The 16,474-nt window shown below is 41.4% G+C and overlaps 2 protein-coding genes across 3 annotated transcripts in view; one reads left to right on the top strand and one right to left on the bottom strand.

Annotated features, from left to right (window-relative positions):
* LOC139069571 (involucrin-like) overlaps positions 1 to 1,735 on the top strand; it is a 299,878-nt gene extending 298,143 nt beyond the window's left edge. Inside the window, exon 2 of the mRNA XM_070549998.1 lies at positions 423 to 1,735. Within this exon, the coding sequence (XP_070406099.1) occupies positions 423 to 683 (261 nt within the window). The 3' untranslated portion in view covers positions 684 to 1,735. The remainder of the gene's footprint in view (positions 1 to 422) is intronic.
* The window catches only part of LOC107391362 (protein phosphatase 1 regulatory subunit 29), a 312,738-nt gene that overhangs the window by 215,743 nt on the left and 80,521 nt on the right, over positions 1 to 16,474 (bottom strand). The gene's annotated exons all lie outside the window — the stretch shown is intronic.

The raw sequence follows: 16,474 nt of genomic DNA on the forward strand, positions 1-16,474 counted from the left end.
CAGATTTAATACCAGACTAAAGCTGTGAATATTCAGTCTGAATTGATCTGACTCTCATCAGAATATTTTAAACTACATCAGCCAACAATGCTGACCAACAATCAGAAAAATCTGTTTGTTTCTGACAGAATGAAAAAAGAAATAATTCACTTACAACAACAGCTGGAACTACGTTAATTTTCAGATGGACAAAAGAAACAAACAGTGGCCAAAACTGCAGTCTAAATGCACCAGAAAGCAGAGTTTAACACTTATTTTTCTGATATTTCTAAGGGAGTGTATACAGAATGTAATTTATTCTTAAACCGTACTGCCCAGCCCTACTTGTAATGGGATTACATATATTTAACTGTGTTCACTTATTATTACATTCAAATCTTCCTCTCATCAGTAACCTAAAACCATCTCATTCTTCACTGTAGCACCTACCTGCACCTCAGCAGGTCTGGCACTGCCTGTCTCACCCTCAGCAGGTCTGGCGCTCCCTGTCTCACCCTCAGCAGGTCTGGCGCTCCCTGTCTCACCCTCAGCAGGTCTGGCTCTCCCTGTCTCACTCTCAGCAGGTCTGGCTCTCCCTGTCTCACCCTCAGCAGGTCTGGCTCTCCCTGTCTCACCCTCAGCAGGTTCCTGCTGAACTTCATCTGATCTCTAATATAAAAACAGTGGACAGGAATAAGGAGTAAAAAATACTGTTGGACGACTAGTGCAATATTAAAATCATGGTTGTTATAGTATTATTTAGTAGTGTTTACTTGTTATCATGCTTGAATCTTCCTCTCATCATCAACCATCTAAAATCTCACTCCACTGTAGCACCTACCTGCACCTCAGCAGGTCTGGCGCTGCCTGTCTCACCTTCTTCATCATTTCCTGCTGAACTTCCTCTGGTCTCTTATTTGAAAAAAGTGACATGAATAAGGTTTTAAAATGAAATGTGATGAGAATTTCACAAACAAGCAACAATCACACTTACAAACTCCATTTTTATGTGGAGATTCTACTTTTTTATTTCGTGTCAAATGGTTTTTGTCTGTTACTGTAAAATTCGCCATTTTTTGTTGACTAGTAGTGTTGTTTAATGTTTAACGCTAACTAGCAAGATGTTTACGCTAGTCAGCCATTTTAGCGTCTGACCAGAAATACAATTATACTCTTGGACTAAATTATTACCAACTCACAATTCCTTTCTTTATTTTTTTGCCCATGAGAAGAACTCGCTGAGCTGCTGCCGTCACCTGTGTCTGCCCTGGCTCCGACTCCGAGAAGGGTCCTGCTTCACTCAGCCAGCTAACTCCCTGGGGGGAGGGGCTGTGTCGGAGAGAAGTCCGCGGTGTCTTTCAAAATAAAAGCTCGCGAGTCAAATATTTCAAAATCAATCTTTTTCTTCTCCTTGTTATTGGGGGGGACAAATGCGCGTTTGTCAAATATTGGAGGGGACACGTCCCACCCGTCCCCCCCGGTTCCTACGCCCTTGCACTAAAATGACACACCCTGGAAGGATTTTAAAATAATTGTGTAACGGAATGAAATGACTGTTTTCCACCTAAAAGTCATTCCCCCCTCTCCTCAGCAAGAACTAATCTGCATGAGATATTGTTCAAGGTCTCATGCATCTGCTTCTAAACTGTTTTCCTTTCCAGCACAAGAGAAGAATGAAGACAAAGGACTCTTTCTTTTTAATAAATCAAAGAACTCTATTTTTAATAAAGCAAATCAAAGTGTTAAATAATAAAATGTGAACCAATTTGTGAAATGAAAATATTAATTAGTTGATATTATGATCCTACAGAATATAATAAGTAATATAACTTTAAATGTTTCCACTAGAGACTGATTACACGAAAGGTTCCGCCACATCGCACATTGCTTTTACTGATCCAATCAGAATCTTCCAGATCTGATGGAGGCGTGGTTTTGGTGGTGCTTGGTAAATCTGTCCTCTTTTCATTCGACCGTAAATCAAAACATCCAAATTATAAAACTATGCCCACGTCATCTTTAACGCCAGTTCAACGCTTTCTAGAGAAGTTGTCGGAGTGGCCAATCCGTAACTTTCCTCTTCAGCCGAAAGAACCAACGACAAGCTGGATCAAATTGCTGTTCCAACTGCTGCAACGGTTCCTTTCAGAATAAAAGCTGAACCATCACAACCCCGTTTTGGGTCTTGCTAGATGCCAACAAAACTGTCGTGACCCAGAAGTATCTCAAGACTGGTTCCAGAGAGGGTCAAGCTGGACCTCGGCATTCTAACGAGGACATCCGAAAGGATACGTAGGCCGACAGAATGGCGTCTTATGTGTTTATGAATCTCCAAATCAAAGCTTAGCATGAAGACATCACCTTCACTCCCATCAGAACTAATCGTTTCTCCAGATTTGCTGGTTCTGAACAACATTCCACACTACACCATTCTCCCACTTCACCTTAGTTACACCATACATTTAGTGTTTAAAGTTAGTTTAGTTTTAATTTGTTTAGTAATAAATCTTTAAACTTTTAAAACTTGACTCTCTTTCCTTTGTCTCTGAGTTAATACGAAGTTGTTACATAATCCCTGCAATAAAAAGTTCCAATCTTCTGGTTAAATGTACCCAAAGATCCATAAGATTGATTTCATATGTATTATGGAATCTCATGTCTTATGGCTCATTAAATAATATGTATATTAAATTCTTACAAGTGAAATATAATATTGTTCATTAAAATTTTTTGGTTGAAAATCAGTCAAAGAAAGAGGAAATATAAGGAATAAAATTTAGATTTTCATAAATGTTAATTGAGTATTTTAGAGTTTGATAAAAATCTGCCCAGAGGATCATTTTGCTACCAAACACGTGTGCACACATACTGGCAAAAGCATAATCAGCTACCTTTGCCTCTCAGAGCTGGTTGATAATTAATTATTCATTCAACTAATGTCATAGTTTGTCACAGTTCAGCCTTCTACCATAAATTAAAACTTGTATAAAACTATTGTTTCAAACTCATGTTTCAAAGTAGATTTAAAGAAAACTGTAAAAAGTAAAACTAACTTTGAGGTTTGTGCACCAAAATGGAGTTCAGCACCAATAGGAGGGGTGAGGGTAAAGATCTGACAGTTGTTTTTTTAACATAAAGGATTATTTAATTTTAACAAACAAATTTGCTCTATTTAAATGTGTGGACAGCTTTCTCTAACAAAAAAGCAATTCCAGCTGTTTTCATCCATGTTGTTATTTGCATGTCATAATCGTGGACAGTAGCCGAGCCTCCATTTACCCCTTAATAGTCTATTTAGTAAAAGGTATTAACTTTTGACAGATTATTTCTAGCTGATTTTTTTTACATAATCACAGATGGATTGACTTAAGGCAGGGATGTCCAAACTTTTCAAGAGGAGGGCCAAAATCATGAAGTAAAAACTCCCAACGAGCCACAAAAATAAATAAATAAATAAAACACATTATTTTATATATTTTTAAATTATTCCGCTCAAAAAGGCCCAAAATTGATATATTAGTACAAAATTGAACATAAAATATGGAAATATATGAATTTGTGTCAACAGCCTCTTGGATAGACTCAATTCCGCAATTCTAAAAATGCTTGTGAGGACCACTCAAAATCACTCCAAAGGCCACGAAAGGCCCCCTAGCCACACTTTGGACACACCTGATTTCAGGGGATACACAGAGATTAATATAATGCTTGCTCACCCTTAAAACATCCACACATTTATGATTTTTCTTGAAAAACAGTTTTTCTAATTTTCCAAAGTGTCACATGTTTGCTGTGCCATTGAGCTTTTGCTTCTGCAGTCACACGTCAGGTTAGTTTGTGATAAAGTTAAAAAACAAAAACAGAAGAAGTCAGCGGGCTAGGCTGAGTTTGCGTGAATGGGCGGGACTGACTCTGGTGCAGCTCCACCTAATGGTCCGCCTTTGTAGTTCTGCAGAGAGCACCCTCTCGAATAAATTAAACAGGAGTCCCTTCTAGCAGTACAATTAGGATCAATGAGGGCAAAATGAACCGTGCAAGGAAAAAAAACAAACAAAAAAAACAAGTTTCTGTGAACATTTTTTGCACGAAAATGTCGAAGAAGAGGTATAGACTCAAGAAACCAATATTTAGGATCAAAAATCACATACAGTAATTACCACAGTTACATACATGTAAGCTTTCTTTTGCTAACACAGGCACATGACAGCATTGTAGGTTTTTAAATATTCAAAGATACACATGGGTATAATTATCTGATCAAGTGTCCCCCTGTCTGGCCAGCGTCCTTAGCAAAGCTGTCTCCTTGGTTAATCAACTAATTAGGGCTCATCATAATCAGACAAACTCGTTGCCGATGAGATGGCGCATTACCACAGTAAACAAAACGCAGCAGATACTGCAAAGGAAAGCATGGATGAGTTCACGGAAGGAGATGAATAAATGTTGGGATGATCACAGTTGTTTTTTAAGGGTTGTTTACAACTTATGATTAGAAACTTTAAAAGTTTAGAAGCTTAAACCATTTTAATTAAAGCCTCACACTGATCTAGTTCACTTAGCATAAAACTAACTTCAGAATGTTTTTCTCAGCAATGCAGACCGCTACCATTTAATTAGAGTGATATTTACGGTGCTACAAGTATGAATTTTACACTGAAACAATCACAAAACAGTGAGATGTCATGTTGGAAGGAAGGTTATTTTGACGTAGATTTCCTTCTAGGACGACTGTGTGTTAGCCTGCTTTTCTCCTTTCAAAAAGGCTGCTAAAGGATGTAGTCACTGTTTACAGTCTGTCCCACCTCCTTGCCTACTGGCTCCTTAGCCAGTCATTTTAGAGCTCGCAAAGTTGACAAATCTTCACCACAAACAATGAACTGGCATGTGTTATTACGAAAACTCATCTTTACAACAGAAGAACAATCTCATTTAAAGAACAGCAGTGTTGTAGAAATCATGGAAGCCAGTAAACAGGAGCAACCCAGAAGTTATTTCTTGTAACCCTAAAAAGCCACAGCATCTTTTATATTGTGTAAAGAAGGCTAGAGGCTAACGTTGAGCTAACAATGCTAATGGTGAATTAGAAAAAAAAATAGTTGGCTCTAAAAATATCTCAAGCTACTTTTTAAATTACCAACAACTACAGTGAAATGTACTTATCCACTTTAATTGCATTTGACTCGTCTTTGCTCGTCATCTACAAACGTCTGGTGCGGATCTGTAACTGGCAACTAGCATGAAACTCACGAACGGGAGGGGCTGAGAGCAGACGATGGCTGTGTCTCAATTCAGGCTCTGCATCCTACGTCGGCCGGATTCGTCGGCCGGATTCGTCGGCCGGTTACGTCACAGCGCCGCGACTCGGCCTGTCCCAATTCGAAGACTCCTTCAAATGCGGTCGACGAATGCGGCCTTCTTTTCGCCTGAATGAAGGATGGGTCCGGTGTATCCTTCAATAGGTAGCATTTCCCAAGTTGCCTTGCCGGCCGGCTGGCAGGAAAACTTAAAAACAATGGCGGACAGCGAAGCTGGAGCTGTCGGAGAGGATTGCGCATATAAATGTCAGTATAAACTTGAAAACTGTTAGGTTAAGGACTTTTTGTGATACATGAACGTTATTTTAGTTAGAAATGTTACAGTAAAAGTGCTTGTATTGCGGTCTCGGCTCGTATGTTCGGCCGCGCTCGGTGTCGTACTTCTCCCGCTACGTTTCCCCCTGATTTTAATAGAAGTTTGTATTTTAGGAACAGAAGAGAAAACCAGGGAATTTATTAAGCTTAGGGCGGAGATGGACCACATGATCACCGGAGCAAAGTATTCGGCGGCTGTGGCATGGAGGTACAATAACATCTCATATTTTAAAAAACTCGTTTGAGTTTATTTTTTTCTGCGAAAACATGAAAGGAATAACCCGTTGTCCTCTTTTCTCTTCCTGTTTCTTTTCTTACATGTTTGTTAAGACTATTCTGGAGAAAATGGGCATCCAGGGGAAGGTGACAGCGATGATCAGCTTCTGGAGCTGATCAGGGAGGACTTGAGGCTGCAGAGGGAGGCAGAGCTGCAGAGAGCACAGGAGAGAAGGGAGAACTTTGACAGCTTTTTACTTTGCTAGAAAAAATGGTTAAGGAAGATTAAACATGTACATATAAAAGAAATATCTAAATAAAATCAGTTCTGCATTAAACTCTTGGATTTTATTTTTGTTTACAAATGAGAATTGTTTACTAGAGGGTATCCGCTGGGTCTTGAAAAGTCTTAAAAGGTGATAAATCGGTTTTGGTCAAATTAAGACCCTTAGAAAGTATTAAAAACTATTATCACATCTTTGCTCAGGCTCAGCTTGTCTAAAGTATTTTCTCTGAATTAGCTCTCCAACAGTCAAGGAAATGATTAACCCCCAGAGACCCACGGTTGTAATATTACAACATCAGATTTAAGTCCACAAAAATAAACCTTCCCCATTTTTTTTCTTTTGAAAACCACATTTACATTGCTAATAGGTCCTATTGTTCAGTTCTGCAACACTATTGGCTGTTAAAATGTGTAAATAGGCCCGTTTATCTGGCCTCCTAGAACAACATGTGAAAGGTTAAAAAAATATTTTTCAGTTGTTTTCTAAATTTGGGTTTCTGGGGGTTAAAAAGCTAAATAAAACGTCGAGCTCCATGGTTTAAAGTTCCTTCTCCCTTCTGCCCAGCGGTTCCACGGTTGCTAGGCGACGGAACGTTCGCCGAGGGAGTTCATGAAGGCTAGGCCCAAGGGCGTTGAAACCGGGGGGGACGGGTGGGACGTGTCCCCTCCAATATTGGACAAACGCGCATTTGTCCCCCCCAATAACAAGGAGAAGAAAAAGATTGATTTTGAAATATTTGACTCGCGAGCTTTTATTTTGAAAGACACCGCGGACTTCTCTCCAACACAGCCCCTCCCCTCAGGGAGTTAGCTGGCTGAGTGAAGCAGGACCCTTCTCGGAGTCGGAGCCAGGGCAGACACAGGTGACGGCAGCAGCTCAGTGAGTTCTTCTCATGGGCAAAAAAATAAAGAAAGGAATTGTGAGTTGGTAATAATTTAGTCCAAGAGTATAATTGTATTTCTGGTCACACGCTAAAATGGCTGACTAGCAGGCCCGGAGTGGCTAATCGGGAGGGTCTGGAGAATTCCGCATGGGGCCGGTGCTCTCGTTTTTGTTTTTTATCATTTTATTTTTATTTTTTGGTGCCGGTGTTCAGTCATGGCACTGAGGCCGCCGGGCTGATCTCATACGCTCCTCCCGGCTGTCTCTGGCTGGCTCTACCTGCAGGCTGCAGCTCGTTTTTTTCCCCCGTATGCGCCTGTGCGCACCACGTGACCACGCAGTTGACGGAAAGATGGAAAGTAGAAAGAGCAAGGGTGGCGCGGAGAAGGCAAGAATTAAAAAGAGGAAAGCGTTGGAAACAGATGCAGCCAAGGCCGGATTAACCATATGGGCAACTGGGCAATTGACCAGGGCCCACGAACTCTAAGGGGCCCAGGGCAGCAAGCGCACGAGCAAAATACTGTAGGCATATCTGTAATCTCCCGCATTATATTAAACTAGGGTGACCGTATGTCCGGTTTTCCCCGGACATGTCCACTTTTCACTCTCTGTCCGGGCGTCCGGACTGGGGGTCCGCGGTCGTATTGATGAAAATGTCCGGCTTTTCATCCAGGAGCAGGGATCGAATTATGGGGGAGCTGTATATCTTAATCCAGGGGAGCCGGAAACAAGTTTTCTATATCTATATTACATCATTTATGGACTCTTCTGAGCAGAGAGCACAGAGCAGGGAGCACAGAGAGCGGCACAGCGCGTTCTTGCGCAGCGCTCCAGGCAGCTGCTTCCAGCGCACGGTCCATTCTCAAAGTGGCGCAACCAAAAAACTATAATTAGCACACGATCATTCATGTCCGCACATATTCTCTATTTTCTGTCTTATTTGTGCCTGAAGCGCTCTGCTGCTGCGCAGCTCATCACCTGTGCTGCGGTGATTTCACCTCACTGACGCAGCATCGAAAGGCGCACTCCGCTTTGTGGTCAGGAGATCCCTTTGATCTGCTCAGAAGAAACTGATGAGGTGAAAAAGTAAGAACCCAGGCAGCAGTTTTTTCTGGAGAGTTTAGAGGAGATGCAGGAAGATGAGAGACAGACAGGACAGGAAAATAGTTAAATAAAAACAAGAAAACAAAACTAAGTGTGGAAAAGTAAAATGTTGGTAGATTTACCTCCACTACACGTTTTTACCTGTATAAAACAATAAGTTACACACATGTAATATTTATACATCTGATACAATTCAGATCACCTTCAAAACTCAGTCACACACCCAGGGCCGTTTCAAGACATTTTGGGGGCCAAGGCAAAATGACCCCCCACCCCCCACCCACCCCATAACTGGGCTCCCCAGAAGCCTCTGTGTAATTCATGCCCTCTCCAGTAGTGTTAGTTATACAGTGTTTATAAAAGCCCCTCAGACATTACTGACATGTTCTAATATTATCAGATGAAAAACTAAATTATCAGACATGCTGTCTCATCTGCTGCTTTTCTAAACTTGCAAAAAGTAACAAAACTATTTGAAAGCCACTATCTGTGGATTCTCTGAAAGTTTCCATTGAGTGTGTGACAACTTATGTTTTCATTGATCCTATCGTCTAATCTCACAGCTGAAACAAGCATCCTTAATAATCTGTGCACAGGAAGCGTACCGATGCTGTAGTAAAACAAAAGGTATAATAATTTATTATTATTAAAACCTTGTTGCAGCACTAAAGCAGAAAAATGAGATTTTGCAATACATACAGGTGCTGGCCAGTAAATTAGAATATCATCAAAAGGTTGAAAATATTTCAGTAATTCCATTCAAAACGTGAAACTTGTACATTATATTCATGCAATGCACACAGACCAATGTATTTCCAATGTTCATTACATTTAAATTTGATATTCATAAGTGACAACTAATGAAAACTCCAAATTTGGTATCTCAAAAAATTAGAATATTCTGAAAAGGCTGAATATAGAAGACACCTGCTGCCACTCTAATCAGCTGATTTACTCAAAACACCTGCAAAGGCCTTTAAAAGGTCCCTCAGTCTTGTTTTGAAGGCACCACAATCATGGGGAAGACTTCTGACTCAACAGCTGTCCAAAAGACAATCATTGACACCTTGCACAAGGAGGGCAAGACACAAAAGGTGATTGCTAAAGAAGCTGGCTGTTCGCAGAGCTCTGTGTCCAAGCACATTAACAGACAGGCGAAGGGACGGAAAAAATGTGGTAGAAAAAAGTGTACAAGCTCTAGGGATAACCGCACCCTGCAGAGAATTGTGACGACAAACCCATTCAAAAATGTGGGGGAGATCCACAAAGAGTGGACTGCAGCTGGAGTCAGCGCTTCAAGAACCACCACGAGGAGACTCATGAAAGACATGGGATTCAGGTGTCGCATTCCGTGTGTCAAGCCACTCTTGAACAAGAAACAGCGCAAGAAGCGTCTCGCCTGGGCCAAGGACAAAAAGGACTGGACTGATGCTGAGTGGTCCAAAGTTATGTTTTCTGATGAAAGCAAGTTCTGCATTTCCTTTGGAAATCAAGGACCCAGAGTCTGGAGGAAGAGCGGAGAAGCACAGAATCCACGTTGCATGAGGTCCAGTGTAAAGTTTCCACCGTCAGTGATGGTGTGGGGTGCCATGTCATCTGCCGGTGTTGGCCCACTCTGTTTCCTGAGGTCCAGGGTCAATGCAGCCGTCTACCAGGAAGTTTTAGAGCACTTCATGCTTCCTGCTGCTGACCAACTTTATGGGGATGCAGACTTCACCTTTCAACAGGACTTGGCACCTGCACACAGTGCCAAAACCACCAGCACCTGGTTCAAGGACCATGGTATCCCTGTCCTTGATTGGCCAGCAAACTCGCCTGACCTTAACCCCATAGAAAATCTATGGGGTATTGTGAAGCGGAGGATGCAATACGCTAGACCCAACAATGCAGAGGAGCTGAAGACGACTATCAGAGCAACCTGGGCTCTCATAACACCTGAGCAGTGCCACAGACTGATCGAGTCCATGCCACGCCGCATTACTGCAGTTATTGAGGCAAAAGGAGCCCCGACTAAGTATTGAGTGCTATACATGCACATTCTTTTCATGTTCATTCTTTTCAGTTGGCCAACATTAGAGAAACAAACATTTTTTCATTGGCCTTTAGAATATTCTAATTTTCTGAGATACCAGATTTGATGTTTTCATTGGTTGTCACCTATAAATATCAAAATTAAACGTAATAAACATCGGAAATACATTGGTCTGTGTGCATTGCATGAATATAATGTACAAGTTTCACGTTTTGAATGGAATTACTGAAATATTTTCAACCTTTTGATGATATTCTAATTTACTGGCCAGCACCTGTATGCTAAATATTTACATATGAATTGTTTTAGAGCCCTTTTATTGGCAGAATCTGATATTAATTTAGTTCTTACAAAAAATGGGTCCCAACATGGTTTGTGTGGCGTTGCCATAGTGTGACATCATAGGCACAGATCCCCTGTCCTCTTGTTTGGAAATGGAAATATGATCACCCTATTAAACAAACTGTCCACCCGGGCTTTTGCGCTGCACAGAGACGCTTCGCTGCCTATGACTGAACGTCAGTTGAGAGTCAGTCTCATGCAGACTGACCAATGAAGAGAGGGCCTCAAGTTAAGACCCTCTCCTCATTGGTCAGTCCACACAAGGTGGGTCAAAGGTTACCCTGAGCGGGTTACGTGACATCAGGCATTCAAGCATTGAGTATATTTACTGCATATTACAGTAATATATTCTGTATGTGACCATATTATGGTGATCCTTGGGTCATGATGATGGGGCCCTTGAATATTGTTGCCCAGGGTACAACAAAGTGTTAATCTGGCCCTGGATGCAGCTAAATGTGCAAAAATGAGCACCTTTTTTTCCTCAAACAAGCTCGCTGTCTTTAACTTCAAATGAAGATAAAATGGGTAAGGCAAGTCAAGATGTTAAACTTTACCGGCTGCAAATCACCATTCAAGTTAATTAAGCATCAATCATGAATTATATGGCATCATGACATAACGTTATGTAATATAATTTACAGTATGATGTGACCGATGCCACCAAACTGTCTTGTCAGAGTCAAACACAAGATCCAGTAGGCCTAATAAGCACCAGGCAGAAGCCCACAATTCCAGAGCGGACATGTACAGGTAGGATTACTTATTGAGTCAGTGAACTGAATATTATTAAAATTTATATGATGAAAACTATCCTGGCTCTATATGAAAGTGTTCTAAAATGCTAGATGATTCAGCATTGATCAGAAAGTGTGTAAAAAAGGAAAATGAATGCTGAATTGGGACAATTTTCACACAATGTAGTGTCAGAAGAAGAGCCAGGAGCCAGCAGTGAGGGTATTGCTCCTGTTGGGATAGAAGGTGAGCCAACTCATGTGCAAACAAGCAAACATCAGTTTCATTATAATAATTTTAATGTCCAAATAATAGTAGTGACCTGATGTATTTCTGTTAGTAAATGCACAAAGCCCACAACAGATCGCTATTAGAATGAAAGTAAAATGAAATAAGCCTGCATATTTTGCCATAGAAAATATTTTAATTGGTTACAAAGATGTGTTTTCCATATCAAATGTGCTAAAGCTTTACAGATGATTATTTTAATTGTGTGCAGGTGAGTCTAGGGAAACTGGAAAAAGTGTGAAAGGGAGTGCTGAGTCATTTCATTTTAAAGGTTTGAAAATCTCAGAACAGCTGTTTGAACAGAAGGTGGATTGTTATATTGTTAGAGAATGTGTTGTAAAGAACAATGTTGGAGATGTGCACTGATGTTCAAATAAACCTACATTGTAAAGCAACTCTTTCTTGCTTTACAAGAAAGAGTTGCTCTTTCTTGTAAAGCAACTCAACTCTTTCAACTCTTTCTTGCTTTACAATTACAAGGCTTTACCGAGTAGTGTGCTTTTGTAGACTATACATATAAAATTCTAACATGATTTTAATAATAATTCGTTAAGTGGGCCGGTCTGGGGTCTGAAACTCCAGGGCTGAAAATGTGTCCCACTCCGGCCCTGCTGACTAGCGTAAACATCTTGCTAGTTAGCGTTAAACATTAAACAACACTACTAGTCAACAAAAAATGGCGAATTTTACAGTAACAGACAAAAACCATCTGACACGAAATAAATAAAAAAAAGTAGAATCTCCACATAAAAATGGAGTTTGTAAGTGTGGTTGTTGCTTGTTTGTGACATTCTCATCACATTTCATTTTTAAAACTTATTCATGTCACTTTTTTCATATAAGAGACCAGAGGAAGTTCAGCAGGAAATGATGAAGAAGGTGAGACAGGCAGCGCCAGACCTGCTGAGGTGCAGGTAGGTGCTACAGTGGAGTGAGATTTTAGATGGTTGATGATGAGAGGAAGATTCAAGCATGATAACAAGTGAACACGACTAAATAATACTATAACAACCATGATTTTAATGTTGCACTAGTCGTCCAACAGTATTTTTACTCCTTATTCCTGGCCACTGTTTTTTTTATTAGAGATCAGATGAAGTTCAGCAGGAACCAGCTGAGAGTGAGACAGGGAGATCCAGACCTGCTGAGGGTGAGACAGGGAGATCCAGACCTGCTGAGGGTGAGACAGGGAGCACCAGACCTGCTGAGGGTGAGACAGGGAGATCCAGACCTGCTGAGGGTGAGACAGGGAGCACCAGACCAGCTGAGAGTGAGACAGGGAGAGCCAGACCTGCTGAGGGTGAGACAGGGAGATCCAGACCTGCTGAGGGTGAGACAGGGAGCACCAGACCTGCTGAGGGTGAGACAGGGAGCGCCAGACCTGCTGAGGGTGAGACAGGGAGATCCAGACCTGCTGAGGGTGAGACAGGGAGCACCAGACCTGCTGAGGGTGAGACAGGGAGAGCCAGACCTGCTGAGGGTGAGACAGGGAGAGCCAGACCTGCTGAGGGTGAGACAGGGAGATCCAGACCTGCTGAGGGTGAGACAGGGAGCACCAGACCTGCTGAGGGTGAGACAGGGAGAGCCAGACCTGCTGAGGGTGAGACAGGGAGATCCAGACCTGCTGAGGGTGAGACAGGGAGCACCAGACCTGCTGAGGGTGAGACAGGGAGAGCCAGACCTGCTGAGGGTGAGACAGGGAGAGCCAGACCTGCTGAGGGTGAGACAGGCAGTGCCAGACCTGCTGAGGGTGAGACAGGGAGCGCCAGACCTGCTGAGGGTGAGACAGGGAGAGCCAGACCTGCTGAGAGTGAGACAGGGAGCACCAGACCTGCTGAGGTGCAGGTAGGTGCTACAGTGAAGAGTGAGATGGTTTTAGGTTACTGATGAGAGGAAGATTTGAATGTAATAATTAGTGAACACAGTTAAATATATGTAATCCCATTACAAGTAGGACTGGGCAGTACGGTTTAAGAATAAATTACATTCTGTATACACTCCCTTAGAAATATCAGAAAAATAAGTGTTAAACTCTGCTTTCTGGTGCATTTAGACTGCAATTTTGGCCACTGTTTGTTTCTTTTGTCCATCTGAAAATTAACGTAGTTCCAGCTGTTGTTGTAAGTGAATTATTTCTTTTTTCATTCTGTCAGAAACAAACAGATTTTTCTGATTGTTGGTCAGCATTGTTGGCTGATGTAGTTTAAAATATTCTGATGAGTCAGATCAATTCAGACTGAATATTCACAGCTTTAGTCTTGTATTAAATCTGTTTACACATCTCTACCCATAGGAATAAGATAATATATCCTACATTCATATTATTAAAATATATCCTACATTCATATTATTAAAATATATCCTACATTCATTATTAAAATATATCCTACATTCATATTATTAAAATATATCCTACATTCATATTATTAAAATATATCCTACATTCATATTATTAAATAAAAATAAAACACTACTGACACATAAACAGCTTTTTTATAATTAAAACGTCCACGTTGGCCGGTAATCACCTGGATCCGGCTAATGGGGAGTAAGTAAGTAAAAGTTTATTTATAGAGCGCCTTTCACAGACATAAATCACAAAGCGCTGTACAACATGATAAAGATCAGGGCAAATAAAAAACATCAGAAAAACAATAGCAGTGTTAAACGTAGAAAATAAAATCATGAGTATAAACAAAGTGAAGGTGTGAACCCGAACAAAGCCATCTTTTTGAACATTTAGGGAGGGAACGCCTGGATGAAAAGGTGAGTTTTTAGATGATTTTTAAAGACCTCTACAGTGTTAGAGAGACGGAGATTTGAAGGTAGACTGTTCCAAAGTCTGGGGGCAATAGTCTGAAAGGCCCTGTCCCCTTTGGTTTTCAGTCTGGTTCGAGGAACAGCCAGGAGGTTTTCAGATGTGGATCTAAGGTTCCGAGAGGTGGTGTGTGGGGATAAAAGCTCAGATAGGTAGCTTGGAGCCTGGTTGTTAAGAGCTCTATAGGTCAGGACTAAAACTTTAAACTGTATTCTATATTCTACCGGGAGCCAGTGGAGGGACTGTAAACCTGGAGTGATGTGAGCTCGTCTGCTGGATTTGGTTAGGAGTCTGGCTGCTGCATTTTGGATGGCTTGAAGGCGTGAGAGGGAGGTTTTGCTGAGACCAGTAAAAAGAGCGTTACAGTAGTCTAAGCGTGATGACACAAAGGCATGGATGATTTTTTCCCGATCTGCAGTAGAAACCAGTTTACGGACTTTTGAAATGTTTCTCAGTTGAAAGAAACAAGAGCGGGAGATGGTTTTGACGTGTGAGTCTAAACTTAAAGCTGGATCAAAAATAACTCCTAGGTTTCTAATGTTGGCCTTGGCTGATGGGCAAAAAGAGGCAATTTCCTGCTCGATTTTTGGCTGAAGTTCCGGGGGTGCAGCGATCAGGGTCTCTGTCTTGTTAGCATTGAGGACAAGAAAGTTGCTGGACAGCCAGTTACTGATCTGGGTCAGGCAGAGTACAAGTGTGGCCAGCCTGTCCAACTGGTGTGGCATAAAGGACATATAGAGCTGAATATCATCAGCGTAGATGTGGTAGGAGATGTCTGGGAAAGACTGAATGATGCCAGCAGGGGCGTCGGACTGGGGGGGGGAAGGGTACCGTTTACCCAGGGCCCACTGCAGGGAGGGGCCCTGAGACAGCTTTGAATAAAAATGTTTTATTGTTGTTGTTTTTCTCCCCAACTTACTTAATGTCTTAATAAACTTCCCTTTACCTGGATAAAGAGGTTAAGAAACAGAATTTCGCCTTAAAAATAATAACTGAATAATCTCTGAGGCATCTATCACCCCTTAAAAATGTGCAAAGTGGTTTAGTCCACACCAGCGGCCAGGGCTGCACGGCCGCATGTACAGCTATGAGACATCGCAGATGCCGACAGCCAGAGCTGGAGGCAGGAGAGTCACTCATGTCTTTTCCCAAGAAAGGGAAATCTGGCTTCCAGAAAAGAAAAGAAGGAGAAGGAGGAAAATTTAATTGAACAGAAGCAAGTAGAAGGACGGTGAGCAGCAGCAGCAGAACACAGTTTTAGCTGATATTAGCTAGCTCTCAGAAGCTGCATTCATGTTAGGTGTTCAGTGTTAAACGCCTTTAGTGTCACCATCAAGATCAAATATTAATTAATTAGTGTTATCAGTGATAACACTAATTAATTAATATATATATTAATCAGAATTATTATCGCGGGCGGCCGCCGCCAATTAATTGGCGGACCTCGCAGTAAAAACAGGTTCACTCTGTGTGGATATTTCAGCTCCTTCCCGGTCATGGACCAGGACAAACTTGGTATCGATGGATTCGTGGTAATCTCAGGAATGAGAAGCTGCCACTGTTTTTCATATAGCATGATGACACTGGTGTTAGAGGATTGTTATTGACTTGGTTAGATATTTTAAGCCTATTTTAAATTTCTTTATATTTGATCTTGAAAACGGACAATCTTATAATTGGGCGGATAATGCAGGGATTATAAAATTTAGAGTACATTACATTCACAGAGAGAACCTGGTTTATTTCATGTCATAGGTATTTAATATATCAATATATATCAGCAAAGCTTAACATCATGAACCATGACAGACATGACCGAAGAGCAGATGAAGATATCATGCCAGGCACTGATGAGAAAATATTACAAGGATCTCACAGCTGAATTTGAGAATGAGATGCTACACCTGAGAACAATATATGGTGCCACATTTCCACACATTCGGTCTCCTCTTGAGCTGCTTAATGCCATACAGGATGCAATTACAGAGCATTTCTGGATAAGTTTGTATTGGACTGAGGATATTTTGCACACTACCTGTGACTGTTGCTGGGGGTGAACGGGCTTTTAGCAAACTGAAACTGGTGAAAAATTATTTGAGATCAACAATGTCCCAGGATAGACTGAACAGCCTAGCTCTTCTTTCTATTGAAAGCCAATTAG

This window comes from Nothobranchius furzeri, chromosome 4, assembly GCF_043380555.1.
Source record: "Nothobranchius furzeri strain GRZ-AD chromosome 4, NfurGRZ-RIMD1, whole genome shotgun sequence".
Lineage (NCBI taxonomy): Eukaryota > Metazoa > Chordata > Actinopteri > Cyprinodontiformes > Nothobranchiidae > Nothobranchius > Nothobranchius furzeri.